Below are 16,970 nucleotides of genomic sequence, written 5' to 3'. Positions count from 1 at the left end.
TATGGCTTGAAACTAAATAAAGAGAAAAGTTGAGAAAGTTTTCTTGCAAAAATGTGCCTGATTGATTGGCTCTCCAATCCTAACAGTCAGACCAATTAGAGAACAATTTGTTTCTTGCCAAGTTTTTTTAACATATGAAATTTCACCTTGTATATATATTTGTAAGCATTGATCCAACTGCACTTTTTGGGATGGCGACAGCAAAAATTCATGAGATATGGAAAATGTAATTACCGGTATAGCAATGTAGGTATTTCTAGAAAGTTGCACTTTTGTGTCATTGTCAGAGATTAACTTATAAAAACTGAACTTTAGTTCGTAGATGGAGCTCTCACCGGGTATTCCTTTCACATTGCTTAAAGTTTCACAGACTCTTTGCTAAGGTATTACACAAATGAACATGCCTCAATTTGAAGTGTCAAATGTGTGAGTTTCAGTAATGTTGGGCTGAACAATTACCATAACTAAACAAAAAAGAGTGGTAATAGCGCCAGCTAGAGTTGACATGACTAACTGTTATATACATGTATGATGCATGGGAACCACATCAAACACACTTTAATGAATATTTACACACGTAATATATTTCTCCATCTTGTCTAAACCACAGTATTTCAGGAGAACGCTATTATTGATTTGATATTTATTTATATTTCAGACTCCAGTCATGTCAAAATATTAGGTAGTTCAAACAGAATTATAATTTTCACAGCTTTACACAAAATTGCAGCTCAAAATTCTAAATATATTCTAGTACATGTATATGCAATAAAAACACCCATTTTATTATGGCATAATAATTGCAGGATGGTAGGTGCACTGTACACACGTGTTAGCTCAAAGCGTTGTGTCGTCACAGGAAGCGCTGTCCCATCATAGACCTGTGTCATATGACGCCTTACTAGCCGATTTTGGCTAAAATAGCGCTCCGCCGCCTCTTTACACTAGTGTTTATACACGGAACTTGATATTGCTTTTTACGGTTTACATGTAAGTTGCCTTTTAAACACATATTTTAGTGAAACATTGTTTAGGGAGTGAAATATTAATGTCATACATAATTCAATCCTTGAAACAACAGAAACTAACACATAATAACGATATTCAAATTTGTGTTTGAACGCGATAAAATCACGCGTAGTACGCCTTCCGAAACAGTCACTAGCAGCGTAAACTTATTGCTAATTTGGGCCCAGTTTGTTCTTACATGTTTTCTAAGTTTTATTTATCATTATTTAGTAAAAATGCCCCTTAAACAATATATCCGTAAAATACGTGCCAATCGACGATTGGCTTCGAAACGTTCGAAGTTTCGAACAAACTCCCGGCATACCTTGCGCGATATGCGTCAGATCGGTGTAGAAGACGCCGACCTGCATCGTCAATGAGCTCAAAGGTGATTTTAATGCCTATAGCGCCCTCCAGTGGCGAAAAATTGTATATTCTTGTTTATACAGTATATTGATTTTCAACATTTGATGATCTATATCTCAAAAAAGATCTGGTTACCCAAACATTTTATAATGTTGATTTAACACCTATTATACGTTTTATTTTAATTTAATATTTATTTGCAGTTTGTTAAGAGTTTTTGTAATAGCGAAAGCCCACAACTTTGTAACAAAAAACATAAAAAACAAACAAAATAATTTAAAAAAATAGTAAAAGTTAAAATAAATATATAAAGTACAATACATCAGATTGGAATCAGACTGGTTGCATATGAAGGTGATCCGCTTTCCAGGTGCCATGCTTGCCTCAAATGGAGGGGGTAGATAAGAGGGTGCTTGAAACTTAATACACCTGATACTCCAATTCTAAATTGCTTACATGGGGATATCTAACTTTTGCACATAAGACTGTATTAAGGCATAAGTTTACAAAGCTCTGTTTTGCTTGTACTAACCAAATATCTGTATATGAACTTTTCAATTGAGAAATTCATCAAAATTTAAAAAAACAAAGATATACATACAAATATAGAACCAATCATAAAAGAAGTTATAGATTCTCACGTCTCTGTTTTTATTATTTAATTGTTGGTAAATATCAAGCGAGGAAACCAATTGATTAAATAAAAAGCAAAGATTAGTCTTTTCTTGACTATAGAGGGCGCAACCAACGTAATTTATGATGAACTACAAGTACTTGATTATGTAGTGAAAAGCGACGTATACAACGCATATAAATACATTGTTTGTTTACACGAATTTCAAACACGCGCTGAGACACGTCGACCACCACCCTTTAAATAAATATTACTAACTTACTGTTAAAGAGGATGGTCGTCCTATAATAAACCAATTTCATACAGAGCGGCATTGTCCCATTGCATTTCCGTATTCGTTCACCCCCGTCTCCACGTGGAGACAATAAGCTGGAACATTATACCTTGCAACTTCAAGATGACAATCATGAAAGCGTCATGATCGCATAAAGCTTTTTAAAGTTGATTTAGTCGTGCCTTTCTAGGCTTGCTATTTTTAAATTTTAATTGAAACCAAAACTAAGCCATAATTTATCAATTGTTTTCTTTGGTATGCAACACTAACAGATATTTACTGAAATGTAACAAAATCTTTTCAGGAGGCGTCAGTGGGTAGAAGAATGTGTTCGTTAGGGTTTATAAAGTAAAGTGTACTATATATTTAAAACAACACATGTACAGTACACGTACAACATAAGAGGGTCGGCAAGGGATATTTTCGTAAGCTGTGAGCTGTTTTTATTTTCGCAATAATGTATTTTAAATTTTAAAACGTAAATTCGTAGACTTGGGCAGGTGTAAAATGTAATCAGCTATTTTATTCGTCCGTAATTCGTCTATATTAAATGTCGCAGTTCGTAAATTATCAAATATATTATAACAATGTTAAATGTAATTAGGAATGTGCTTTATGTGTAAAAACCTATTTTTTTACTGTAAATGGAACGTTCATTTTATTTACTGTAATTAAATTTACCTGAATATGTGAGTCCATTTCAAACTCAGTAGTAAAAACTAGTCTGACACGGCCGCGTGTGCTGCGCCCTCCGTGGTGCTTCATGTCAGGCTGTAGTGAAAACCAGCATCTTCAATCACTGTTAATTTTGTTGATAAATATTCTGAAGAATTAAAAAGAATAGTCTTAGTTTGGAGAAAAACTAATTGTAAGATGTCATTTATCACAATAGATAGATAGCGATCATGATATTTTCCAGGGCAAAAGATTGTTTTTTTGTTTAAAGAATTGTTAAAACGTCAGACAAAGTAGACAGTTGAATCTTGTTCAACACTAAAGATCACAATTAGAATACGAAATATAAAGCAAATTTAAAATACTGATAAATACACATCGTCGGGAATCACATTAGTCAGAGTTGAATTTGATAAATACTTGGTACAGTTGATTTGGCGTCTAAAACCAATTTCATTGATCGTCCCTGGAAGCGTTCCAGGATTTTAATATCATTTAACACATGTTTTGCCCCAGACAGTAGAACAATACGATAGATGTGAGAAACAAATCCTGGATAAAATTGATAAGAACTTATTAATTCTAGCGATTTACGCATTACTTTAGGAATCGGTGTTATTTGGGTAGACTTGTTAGTGTTCAAATGCATCTCTTTCTACTTGAAGTCATTAGCGTCGAATTAATTCGGGTCTCCACCATATGTTGTAAACAGACGTTGATATGAGACTCTAAGGCGTGGCAGAGTAAACATGCGATCAGCTAATCGCTGCAGTTGTTGGCCCGATCACGTGATTATCGGGGACGGGTCTTTGCAAACTTGCCACTATTGAATACAATTAGTAAGCAAACTACATGTATTTATAAAAGTCCTGTAATATACGTTTATAATGATTCTAAACAATCTTACCTTCTCGTGTGAACCAAATGTGCGCACAAGATGTCGCTATGGTAACACATTGATACTAATAGCAGATACAGTTTCCTGACTGAAGTTATTCCAGTCATTAACAACTCTGACTGAGAGGAATTTAGCTCTTTATGCGGGCCCAATAGATTTATCTATCCACAGATTCAGGCTGTGGCCCCGTGTAGTCAGCATGGATGAGAACGGACACGATGGGTAAAAGTACAAATAAGTAAAACAATGGTATGGCTAAGCTAAAAACAGAGAGAAAATCACAATACAAAAGAAAGATACAAAACTAGAAACTCGTTGACCGTCATTAATATCTAAGAGTTGATGCTGCAAAATTTCATAACAGAGTGAGACAGTAAACAGAGGTAATTCCCGACTTCAATATTTGTAAAGTTTGTCAAGTAATTCTCATTTTTTCTTTTTTGTTCTTTTTTTTTTACCCGTTAGTTTTTTTCTTACTGTCATGATAGAGTTTTTAATTTTCCCAATGTATTGAAATTGAAAAAAAAAATCATGCACAGCAGTAGTTTGAAACAACATTGATCAATTTTCTCCAGCCTACTTTTATTTTTTTGCAAAATACATCATATTAGCGTATTCAAGGTTTCTTTAGATAACGACTTCTTGCTACAAACCATAGCGTAAGTCGGGTTCTATAGTTTCAATCCAACGGAAATGTTGTATAAAGCTCATAACCACTTGTCGGAAGCCCTCTTGAGACAAACTTCAACTTTGAGAAAAGTTTCCAATTAAAGGTCAAAGGGCACCATCGTAAATGATTGATGTTGACGTCATCTGCAAGTCAACAAAATGGCGGTGAGAGTACGTCGGCTGTGTATTTGTCGTCTGTGTAGAATAATCCACTATATTCAGCCATGCGGTTGAAAAGTTTGACTGAGTTCTAGGATTTAGCCGGCGTTTGTAGGTGTCTGTTTTTGAAAGGTCGGCTGGAGGATCTATGATCATGGTTGTTCGTCGGAGCCGTGGTTATTCGCGTCAAGTTCTGGGCATTTCCATTGGATTGCTGTGTGGGTTTTTCCTCGCAACATGGCTACGTCTTCGATGGGTCCCATCGATGAAAACTTGCCACGATTCGAATATACCCGAGACTGGGATCGAAATGAGGACACTAGAACCCCCCGATACAGGAAGAAATTTCATATTTGTTGGCGTGATGACAGCGAAAAAGTATCTTTCAACTCGTGCGTCTGCAGTGAATCGAACTTGGGCGAAAACTGTTCCTGGCAAAGTTGTGTTCTTTTCCAGTGCCGATTCGAATTCCTCCCTTCGCGGTTTGCCACTTGTAAGTTTGCCTGGCGTAGATGACAGCTACCCACCACAGAAAAAATCATTCATGATGTTAAAATATATGCATGATAATTTTATCGATAAATACGAATGGTTCATGCGAGCTGATGACGACGTTTACCTGAGAGGAGACAAACTAGAAACTTTCCTTCGATCTGTAAACAGTTCTCAAAGGTTATTTATCGGACAAGCAGGACTTGGCAATGAGGAAGAGTTTGGCAAACTTTATTTTAACCATGGGGAAAATTTTTGTATGGGTGGCCCAGGAATGATTTTCAGTCGTGAAACTTTGAGAAAGATCGTGCCGAACATCAGCCACTGTCTTAAAAATTTATACAGCACCCACGAGGACGTGGAAGTTGGAAGATGTGTTAAGAAATTTGCCGGAGTTGACTGCACTTGGTCATACGAGGTAAGAAATGGACTTGGAAATTAGGTGTTGGTAGTGTTGTATCTGTTTAGTGTACTGTGAAATTGCTCAATAATTTAAATGGGTCATCTTGCCTTTTCTGTTGTACCGAAAGCGAATGACACGAAGTGTACCGTTTTGTTTGGCCTAAGACCCGGTGAATAGTTTGTACTAGTAAATTATGTCTATTGGTTTAATAAATTGAATGTTTGGCATTCGAAAGACAGATTTGTTTTGTAAATGTAGGATATGCTATGCTTTCTATCAACCGGCACGTTTTCGGCGTGTTTAGATTTGTACACAGTCTAAACAGTAACTGCATATCGAGTTACCACGTCGGTTGCCTGTCTGGTGATATTTAACATATTACTTCGCGCGGTTGATAAGTAGCTTGTAACTACAGTCGAATAGTTTTCGTTTTCTTGGAAAGTATATTTTTAAATGTCATTAATGTTCAACACATTTTGTTTTTGTCCCCAAAATGTTTGCAAGTCATGTTTGGAATGCAGGGTACTTACAGTTTTTGCTTCGAATGTGAATGCTGATATTGTAAGCAGTCTAAATTCCTATGCCTTCTCTATATGTGTATGCTCTAAATTCTTGCTTGATGACAGATAGCTATTGCTGGTATATACCCCTCAGTATTACACCATAAACTTGAGAGGTCAATTGGCATGTCAAATAAATTGAATAAATTGTTCCTCTGTCCACAGAAAGTAACCAGACACTATTCTTGAACAGTGGTAGGGAATGTTCATTGTTATTGGATTTAATGCCACATAAACACCTTGTATATTTACAGTTTTACTTTACACTCTCAATAATACATGCATTTTTGAAATATTTTACTAAAAGTTTATTCATATTGTTTAGGCTTAAGGACATTTGTGTTGCTTCCTCTGTCTAGTATGACTGTAACCATGAATGTCTGGGTGTGAGAAAATCATAGACAATTTAAATATTCAGAAGATATTACAGTGAAACCTGGTCAAACCAAATTTTGCGTAAACTGGAAACTTGTCTGAACTTCACACCACATTCTTCTCCATAAACTTAATTGAATCATAGATGAACTGTACTGTAAATCATTTAATTTTCATTGCTAGTGCTAGGAATTTTCACGATTTGAAAACTATATATAAATTTTGCAAAAGTCACAAACACTGTGTCATTAAATATTTGTAAACATTTCCATTCCATCAGAGTTTTGGGTGTGAGTAAATGTTGAATCACTATTATTGTTGGTAATTTTGAATCTGTTCTTCAGCTACAATGTGTCTATTATATTTTAATAAAGCTTTCACTGTCTAAAATATGGCTGCATAATATATATATATATATATATATATATATATAGCATAATCATCACAAACTCACAGTAATTACATAAATGTCAGATTTATTAATATTTTCAGGAAACATAGGAAATTAGGAAATGTCTTTGAAATATCTGTAGTTGTCACCATGGAGCTAAAAAGCTCTGTGTCATCATCAATAAAGTCGTTTTATACATCTTTTCATCCTTGAAGGTAAATATGCGACTAATCCACTGTTGTCATCACTATAAGTGTCTTTTTAATAAATGTAATTACTATTTCAAAGACAAAAACATATTCTTGTTAAAGGACAGTATGTGTTGGCCTTTGGAAGTGGCTTTTTGTAAGCATTCTGTACTAAGCTGGGTTTGTTTATTTTTAGTTAAGCTTGCTGTGTTTTCTCTCAAATAATCTCTTAATATATACAGTCTGGATGGCCTTTGCATTTATACTCAACCAATAGCTCCAGCTTATCACTGTAAGTGCTGTAATAGTATTGTTAGAAACTGTCTGTCAATAACAGTTGGATAAGCCATGGGTGGATAAACACTTTTAGTTGCATGGATAATCTTGTATGGTGCTCCACAATCTCTGTGATAGAGGGAGGGTACACAATTGACTCTCTAGGTACATATATAACTATATGTTCATACATTGTATAGCTTTTGTGGATGTTGTTGCATTATATTGCTGTCTTTTTTCAGTTAAGTTCGGTTTGGTTCACAAAGGCATGTAGATAATGCCTTCTTGAAACTGGAACAGTGTTCTAGTAGACTCATGAAGACATATCCTCCATAGTAAAACTGTTCTATGTTAGTTCTCTTTGGTATTGTTGAGTCACTAAATATATTACTAATTGTCTTTTTTTACTTCTTCTTTCTAATCTGGTTTATATAATAAAAATGGCACTGTGACATCACTTGAGGCATAAGATGACAATATAATCTTCAAAGGCTTTTTATAGCCTAGGGTATAACATTGTTATAACCTTTACTTTTATAGAAGTACATACATGACAGCCCTGTTAATAAAGTTGGGTAAGCCTATGATTGAAATTATTATTAAGATAATATGTAGTCACTACTTCAATAAATTGTATTGTTATCTGAGAATAAATGAAGCCCTGCCTGCATTGTTGTACTCCCATGGTGCAGCTTACTGAGATGAACAATAGAAGGATTATCTCCCTGCAAAGCAAGTCAAAAGCATGATTTGATACTTCATTTGGTATCACAGTTCTTTGTGTATCAGTTTTTTTGGTGTCACAGTAGCCTTTTACTTTTTACAACAGAAAGTTGTGCATGTAAAATGAAAGATAAGCATGAGAGCTTTACCATGTGTAGGGGTTCTCACTTCCCAATTATAATATTATGGTTGCTTGGCAACATACTTCTCCAAATGGTATTTTCTAAGAGCCTTCTTATCTCTTTGATAACCCTTCAATTCCTCCTATAAGCATCTATCCACAAACAGATATACTTATATCTGTAACATAATTAATTAATTATCCCCTTTCCCATTGTATTCATTACAAGAAGGATGAGGAATTTATTCAGTTAATCTGTGCCACAACTCTGTGTTAGCATTGATTATTAACAAGATTACAGTATACATGTAGATCAAAAATAAATTATAAATTCAAAATTTATGAATTCTCATTTTATAACATAATTACTTGCCTGACACACAGAATTAAAGTGTCTACATCATGGAACTCTACCCCACTAAAACAAGCATCAATTTTAAATGAAATGTTTCATGGTGAATTTCTAGTAACTGAAATGTGAAATTGATTTTACTTTATACGGTACTACTAGTATACTATGCTAACTTTAATTTGGTATTTCACCAGAGATACTAGATCCGTGACAAAAAACAAGGTTATCAATATCTACTAAACTGACTACATCATGAACTAGTACATTTTTAACTTGCACCATGTACACCAATTTATTCATTATCAATGAAAGGACCCACCTTAGCAAAAATAAAACCAAAACCAATTTTATGTTTGTAATTGTTACTGGGTTAACTGTGTAATTTTGCTAGATATTTATCAATGAAATTTGATCTTATTAACTATATTTCTATGGATAGCCATTACATCTTTATTGTAATATATGGCAACAGCTGGCACTTGTCACAGCTGTTATAAACCACTTCTGTGTTTTCAATAAGCAAAGTTCAGTTTAGAGAGGCTAACTCTAATTTAAGGTTGTTAACTTATGTTCTGAATTGATGTCACAAAGCTATATATCGTATTTGTTCTATTAGAAGTACATATACTTAAAGCCCTGTTAGAAAGATGAATGGTTTTGTGTGTGATTGGTTTATTTATAAATTAAAATCTAACTAAAACAAACAAATTGGACTGACATGTGTGTCTAATGTACATGTAATGCATTCTCTAAGACAGACCGGAAACGGAAACAAGACAAAAACAAAAGACTTTTCAAGTTAGCGTGGGGGAATTAACGTTGCTAAGTATTATCGTCAGAGAAAGCTATTGTTTAAGCTAGTCTGTGATTGGTTGCAGGCAATGTTTGGGGGATTTTGACCAGTTTGTGACGTAGGCTTGTCTTAGAGAATGTACTGGTATAATATGTTCATAATAAGCAATTAGAAACCATATAGTGTGACATTGTGGGGTGGTATTAGCCCCAAACTCAATATCAAAGCATAATCACTAATTTGCATAATAATGGACTTTTGATAATCTATCATGACAGGTAAATATTTGGTCTAATTAATTAACACACTGCTGTTTTAAGCCACTTTTATATTTACAATGTTTGCTGATCCATATGATTGCTATGTTCACAAAGCAGCATTCTATAAGAGCAGAACAACTGCTCCTTCCACCGACTAACAGGAGACTATTTCCAAACATGTCTGAAAACGAGTTTTGTGTTGTGCTTGTGTTGTTTCTTTACATGGCACGATGCTGTTAAGCTGGGAGAATAAAAAGAAACAGTCATGAGTCTGAGCATGGAACTATAAACCCCAGGAAGAACAACCACTTCGTTTCTATTGAACTATGATAGTTGCCGCGATGTTGAATGTTTATTTTGACTGTTTATTTTGTCGCATTAAAAAATAAGCCGATTTACACAAATGAACGTTTATCTCCGACTATCAGTCATTTGCAGAGTCAATCGGGCGACTTCGGAAGATCACGTGATCGAGTTGTTTCGGTTATAGCATAAAAAAACAATGGCGCCAAGACAAAAACACTGATAAATGAGCGACATTCAACGGAAAAAAAAAAACACATTGCCAATTCTGGCGATCGAAGGGAAACACGGAATAAGTCTGGATATCTCGACAACAAACAGCATACCAAACCCCATGTTTCGCAAACTTTCGCAACCTTATTTTTTCGAGGATTGAAAAAAACAAGAAGTAATCTAAAAACGACATTGAAAATTATGAAAACTCGCTAAAACTCTGACTCGTTGCATGATTTCCGGTACACTGAAGGTCACCCTGCAGACCGACTTGTTTGCGCATGCGTAGTGAACGAAATATTTTACTGCGCAGATATGAAATTTTTTTTTCAAGTTTTCCGTTTCCAGCAAAGCGATTGATACGGGCATATCGGCGGCAACTAACATGGAGTATGACTAATGTTGTGGAAACAAAAGCGAAAGCACTGTAAGATAAACTAAGACAAAGGTTTTTTTAATCCTCTTAGTTTCGTTGTTCTTCATGGGGTTTATAGTTCCATGGTCTGAGCATGGAGGTAGAAATGACAATGCACTGGTGTTATGATTTAGGTACTAGTGTCTCATATAAACAGGAAGCACGGCAGCTAAAATGTGTAACAGCCTATTGGCTTAAGTTATTGTCATGCAAAATTACCATTTTGTAATTGTTCAACTGTTGTGATATGTGTAACAGTTGTCAACCTGAACCTGAGAACCATCACTGTGCTGTGACCACTTTTTACGATTTTTATCTTTAAAAAGTTTCTTCAATTCCATTGGTTCTGTTCAGTTGTTCTTTTTGTCGCATAATTTCATGTGCCATTTCTCTGTTTTCTGGTGAGCTGTCAATCTATCGCAGTATTTCTTAACTCTGTCACATAGATATTGAGGCACATATCTCTTCGTCAAGTCGGAAATTGTGTGAAAGTATGAACGATGTTGTCTCTGCCATATTTCAAATAAGAGGTTACTGGCAGAAGACAATTGAGGGCGTGATTTGGGCTCTTATAGTTGGGCCTTGATGCCTATACACAAGTCGGGCCATGTCCAAGCTCAACCCTATCGGAGTTCAACCACGAGGGTTTATTCGAGCCGAACTTGGTTTGAGCCAGTCGAGCCGCAGGGCTCCAATAAAATGATGTCAAGTGAACGTAGCATTTTATTCACTTTGTGATTAAAAATCTGCAAATATTCAACTGTATTCCAGTGAGTCAATATCAGCCATATTTTGGTATGTTTTTGAGATGTGTGAACAAGGTTATCGTTGCTCCTTGCATTAATAATAACATTTATATGTGTTTAGTGAACTATACTGATAAGTGTACAATGAATAAAATATGAGAAGAAAACATGACTAGATTATCAAGACATTCTTATAAATAATATCTCAATCTTATCGGTTGACATGTTCATCAATAATATTAATAATTTGGCACTATTTTAGTTTATTATTTTATTTTTGCCTAGCTGGTGATGTATTATTTTTCGAAACCAATGTATAATGTATGAAATCAAAAAAAATATGTTGTTTGTTAGAGAACAGGTGATTGGTGGTTATTGAGGATATTGGATCTTCCTGTACCGGTAGAATATTGATTAGCTTGTATCTGAGACTGCCAGGTGAAGATGTAGAAGATGAAACTAGTTCATCTTTTATCATTTATCGTTTCTATACTGTAAAATTTAACACAATATTCTTGTACCATCCTGCTGTCTAGACTTCTTTATTTGTAAATTTGATTTTTAAGTAATTGAGAATTCTTTGAGAATTTAATAGTTTATTTGCTGTCACTATATTAGCTGTGAAATACCATACACCATAATTTTTTGCACATTTTGCGAGGCTGTGAAAATTGAATTAAATAGCATTGAATAATTCACAGGGGTGCTAAAAACATCACAACAACTTAATTTACATTTTTCTTATTCTCATTTGAAAAGAATTCTTGTAAACCTTGATCAGTAAATATTCACTGCTTAAAAGTTTCTCTTGATTAACAGAATTTGTGAAAATTTGTCTCATAAAATTATAGCAAAATACTCCTACTGCTACGCTGTATGTGTCCATCTAAAATTAATAATTTATTATATAAAAATAATTGATAATTAAATATATATTTAAAATTGGTATTTGATCATCTATGTAATCATGTGGTTTGTTATTGCTGATAGTATACAGGTTTCACACCACAATTATACTTTGTATCAATGGCTCTCATGTGGTCACCATGGTTAACCGACAGAAAATGAAAAATCTAATTTATATTGAAATAAATCATATTTGCTGATCTGTTGCCTTAGACTTATAGTCTATTCTTTGTTGATCATTTATAGGTATTTTGTAAAAACTGGATATTTTCAATCAAATGTTGACAAGTTTGTAGAAATTCTGCTTGTCAAATGCCAGGCAGACAGGCAGACAGGTGGTTGGATATAATGGCCTGGTGGGCATCCATAAATGTACTAGTAATCTGTTCTATTTTAAAAGCAATTTGAAATTTATGATTGGAATTTTAGTGAAAACAAACTGGTATTAAAATGGTGGATTGATACATGTAGAGTGAGTACTCAGCTGGGTCAACATAATAATACTAGTGTAGTTGAATTGACTTGGACTATTAGTAACATCTGTGATGATGTCATTTCCTATTTGATTTTAAAAAGTCGACTGTTCAATTTCTAAAAATTCTGAATAGTTGACTCATTAGTTTTATCTGTAAAATAACTCTTCTTTTCTTATTTTTATATTGTTGTCTTTGAGTATGAGAACTAGTATAGTGTATTTGTTTATGTTATATATGTACTGTGATATTCATAGTCACTTTTTTTGTTCCACCGTTATCTCAAGAACCACTAATCACATTTTCGTGAAACTTGGTACATAGATGCTCTGGGATGATGCGCAGAGTTGATTAGGTTTTGGTAAAAATCTATGAATATTAATTACCTAATTTGCATGATAATTAGCTGATTTTTAGCTGTTCCAAGACTGTTCCACTGATATCTGAAGAACCACTCATTGGATTTTGATGAAACTTGGCACATGGATGCTCTGAACTAGTGCGCAGATTTGATTAGTTTTGGGTTAAAATCTATGAATATTAATTACCTAATTTGAATGATAATTAACTGATTTCAAGCTGTTCCATGACTGTGTTCCACTGATATTTGAAGAACCACTCATTGGATTTTGATGAAACTTGCCACATGGATGCTCTGAACTAATGCGCAGATTTGATTATTTTTGGGTAAAAATCTGTTAATATTATTAATTACCTAATTTACATAATGATTAATCAATTTTCGGCTTTTTCCACTGATATCTCAAGTACTAATCATAACATGTCAATAAAACTTGGTACATATATGTCATATGACACTGCACAGACCTGATAGTTTTTAGGGTAATATCAGTACATATTAATTACCTAATTTGCATAATTAATTAATTTTTAGCTTTTGATATTTCAAGTAGTAATGATCATGTTTCAATGAAACTTGGTACATAGTTACTTGAGGACTGTGCAGAGACCTAATTAGTTTTTGGGTAAATATTTGTGCATATTAATCACCTTATTAGCATAATTGGTTAATTTTCAGCTTTTCACCTGATATCTCAAGTACTAATCATCACATTTCAATGAGACTTGCGACATAGATATTCTAGGACTGTGACAGATTAATTTTGGGATAAATAATTGTGCCTATTAATTACCTAATTTGCATAATTAGTTAATTTTTTGCTGTTCTATGGCTGTTTGCACTGATGTCTAAAAGCCACTCATTGGATTTCAATGAAACTTTTAAAGAGTACCCATCACATTTCAATGAACCTAGGACTATACACCATATTAGTTTTTGGTAAATATTTATGCTTCTTAATCACCTAATTAATATAATTAATTAATACTGATATCTCAAGTATTGATCATCACATTTGAATAAAACTTGGTACATAAGTGCTCTAGGACAATAGACAGCCTGATTAATTTTGGGTTAAAATCTGTTCATATTAATTCTCTAATTAGCATAATAATTAATATTATTTTGGTTCTAATCACATTTCAATGAAACTTGGTACATTGTGCATACCTTATTAGTTTTACACATAAATCTGTTCATATTAGTTACCTAATTTGCATAATTAGTTTTCTGCGTTTCCATCAACATCTCAAGTTCAAGTAATTTTGAATTAATTTTTAATGTGTCTCCAATACTCTCAGCACACGGGAGTGCTTTCTAAGCTTTCTTTGATGTTCAATAATATTGGTATTGACTACAAAAATACGCAGATGTTGATAAGTTTTCTTGAATTTGCTCGATGCATTTCAACACTTCATTTATATTGTTTAATGTAATACCGCATCACTTGTGAAAATAACTTCAACACCTCACAAATGCCAGGACTAGTTCATTTTATTACATCATACATTATTACATAGGACACTGTCTTACATTACCTAAACACTTATGTAGACTGTCTGAACCAATGGAAACAACTCAAATCTTTGAAAAATGTAATTTGTTCATGAGATTTTTCTTAACAGTATCCCTTGAATAAATTATGACACAAAACATAATTATTCTCTTCTATCAAGGTAACCCAGCTTTACATACATTTCCAAAGTTAGTCATATGTAAAATTAGAAATGAATCATTTACATATTTTTCCCTGTTGCTATTTTTATAATATATCATTTTGTGAGTCATACTCTGATGTCCATTCAATTAGATATGGAATTGAAATGTTATCTCTAATTAACTGTCAGTCAGGTAACATGTAATTTAGTATAGTGTGTGGGCAGTGTGTGGTGAGTCAAGAACAGCTCAAGTAAACATTTCATGTCTAATGCACAGTCCCTCTATCCATGGTCTGGAAACAGCTATGGTCTAATATGTGAATTACCCGCTGTGCTCGGACACATTTTACATGAACGTAGAGGAAAGTTGTTTAATGTAGGAGTAACAGATGAGGTTACAAAATTTTGTGATCTTTTTTCCGAATAGTGATGGAAATGTTCTAGAGAATCCTTCCCATAAAAATTTGATTTGGAAAATTTGGAAATGTCATCAAAAGTTTTTGTTACTAATATTTGTGTCAAAAGAAAATTTGAAATTACTATATCCAGATCTGAATTCATTGCTGTGTCAACATATTGCGAGCTGAAAGCCTCCATGTATAGCCAAAATGAATAGGAAAAAACGTCGTCAACAAGCAATGCATTATGGGAAGCCATATCTACATGGTAGTCTTATTCATGTGAACAATAGTGAGATTATCTTCGTTTATAATATCACCCAAGAAAGTTCATTTAATGTCAATATTATTTAATAACAGGAAATTGTGCACATATAACCATATGTGGAATTAATACTTCTTTTACAGTTCTAATTCAATAATGTAACATTATATTGTAACCTTGCTATGATTACCCTACCAGTAATGATAACAAAGGTCAAAGGAAAGTAGTTGGGGGTATGTGACTGTCTCCATAGTTGTCATCAATTTTCTTGTTTTTCAATTTCTCTTTCAATTACGTTTTCATAATGAATGAATCACCCACACATAGAACTCAAACCATTGTAGTATTGTCATCCCCTAGACAGTACAACAAACGCTTGACTTGATGAATGACAATTTTGAGTTATTGGGTTAACCACTGTTGTACGTGTGTTGATGAGCACAGTGAATCAAGTAGTATATTTGCTTTATTAGTGGCTCATGCACTTATGTAAATCATAGAGGTATATCTATGATTAAAATAATATTTCAATAATTGTATTGTATTTTCTCTATTAGTGGCTCATGCACTTATGTAAATCATAGAGGTATATCTATGATTAAAATAATATTTCAATAATTGTATTGTATTTTCTCTATTAGTGGCTCATGCACTTATGTAAATCATAGAGGTATATCTATGATTAAAATAATATTTCAATAATTGTATTGTATTTTCTCTATTAGTGGCTCATGCACTTATGTAAATCATAGAGGTATATCTATGATTAAAATAATATTTCAATAATTGTATTGTATTTTCTCTATTAGTGGCTCATGCACTTATGTAAATCATAGAGGTATATCTATGATTAAAATAATATTTCAATAATTGTATTGTATTTTCTCTATTAGTGGCTCATGCACTTATGTAAGTCACAGAGGTATATCTATGATTAAAATAATATTTCAATAATTGTATTGTATTTTCTCTATTAGTGGCTCATGCACTTATGTAAATCACAGAGGTATATCTATGATCAAAATAATATTTCCATAATTCAGTATACCGTAACTGATTTTTTTTACAGTTTTTTATGTGCTTCTATTAGAGATGCCTTTCTATAGAACAAAAACGGTATATCCTATTGTATGATCAGATGTATCAGTGCATGTACTTATGGCTCGTACATTAACCTTTTCACCCCGACTTTCTCCCACTTTTTTCTTATACCCAGGTATTCTTCAATATCCCTGCAAATGAACCCTAATTTTTGAGCCAACATCTTGAGTTACTTTTCAATTATTAGCAGTCCGAAAACGGGGACTTTTGTTTTGACCTCCGTGTGTGCGTGCATGCATGCGTGCGTCCGGACCTGTATCTTAGAAATGTCTGGACCAATCACAATCAAACTTCACACATACATCATACATGATATTATACATATGCACGTCAATTTGTTTCACGATCTGATCAAGATGGCCGAATTGCCGCCATTTTTGTGCTAAAAATCATCAAAATCAAGCATTTTTCGGCTGTTTACAGATGGATTTTGTTCAAAATTGGTATATACGTTACACATTATAGGACCTTGATGCACATCATTTTTTTTTTCAGATAAGATTCAAAATGGCCG

General features: G+C 33.5%; 1 protein-coding gene across 1 annotated transcript in view; it reads left to right on the top strand.

Annotated features, from left to right (window-relative positions):
* Positions 1–4,676: 4,676 nt before the first annotated feature.
* The window catches only part of LOC100368206 (chondroitin sulfate synthase 1-like), a 39,689-nt gene continuing 27,395 nt past the window's right edge, over positions 4,677–16,970 (top strand). Inside the window, exon 1 of the mRNA XM_002740479.4 lies at positions 4,677–5,593. Coding sequence (XP_002740525.2) covers positions 4,832–5,593 — 762 coding nt within the window. The 5' untranslated portion in view covers positions 4,677–4,831. The remainder of the gene's footprint in view (positions 5,594–16,970) is intronic.

The sequence above is a fragment of the Saccoglossus kowalevskii genome, chromosome 13 (assembly GCF_978046115.1).
Source record: "Saccoglossus kowalevskii chromosome 13, keSacKowa6.1, whole genome shotgun sequence".
Taxonomy (NCBI): Eukaryota; Metazoa; Hemichordata; class Enteropneusta; family Harrimaniidae; genus Saccoglossus; species Saccoglossus kowalevskii.
The sequence above is the reverse complement of the archived record's forward strand: the minus strand, read 5'-3'. Positions and strand labels throughout refer to the sequence as shown.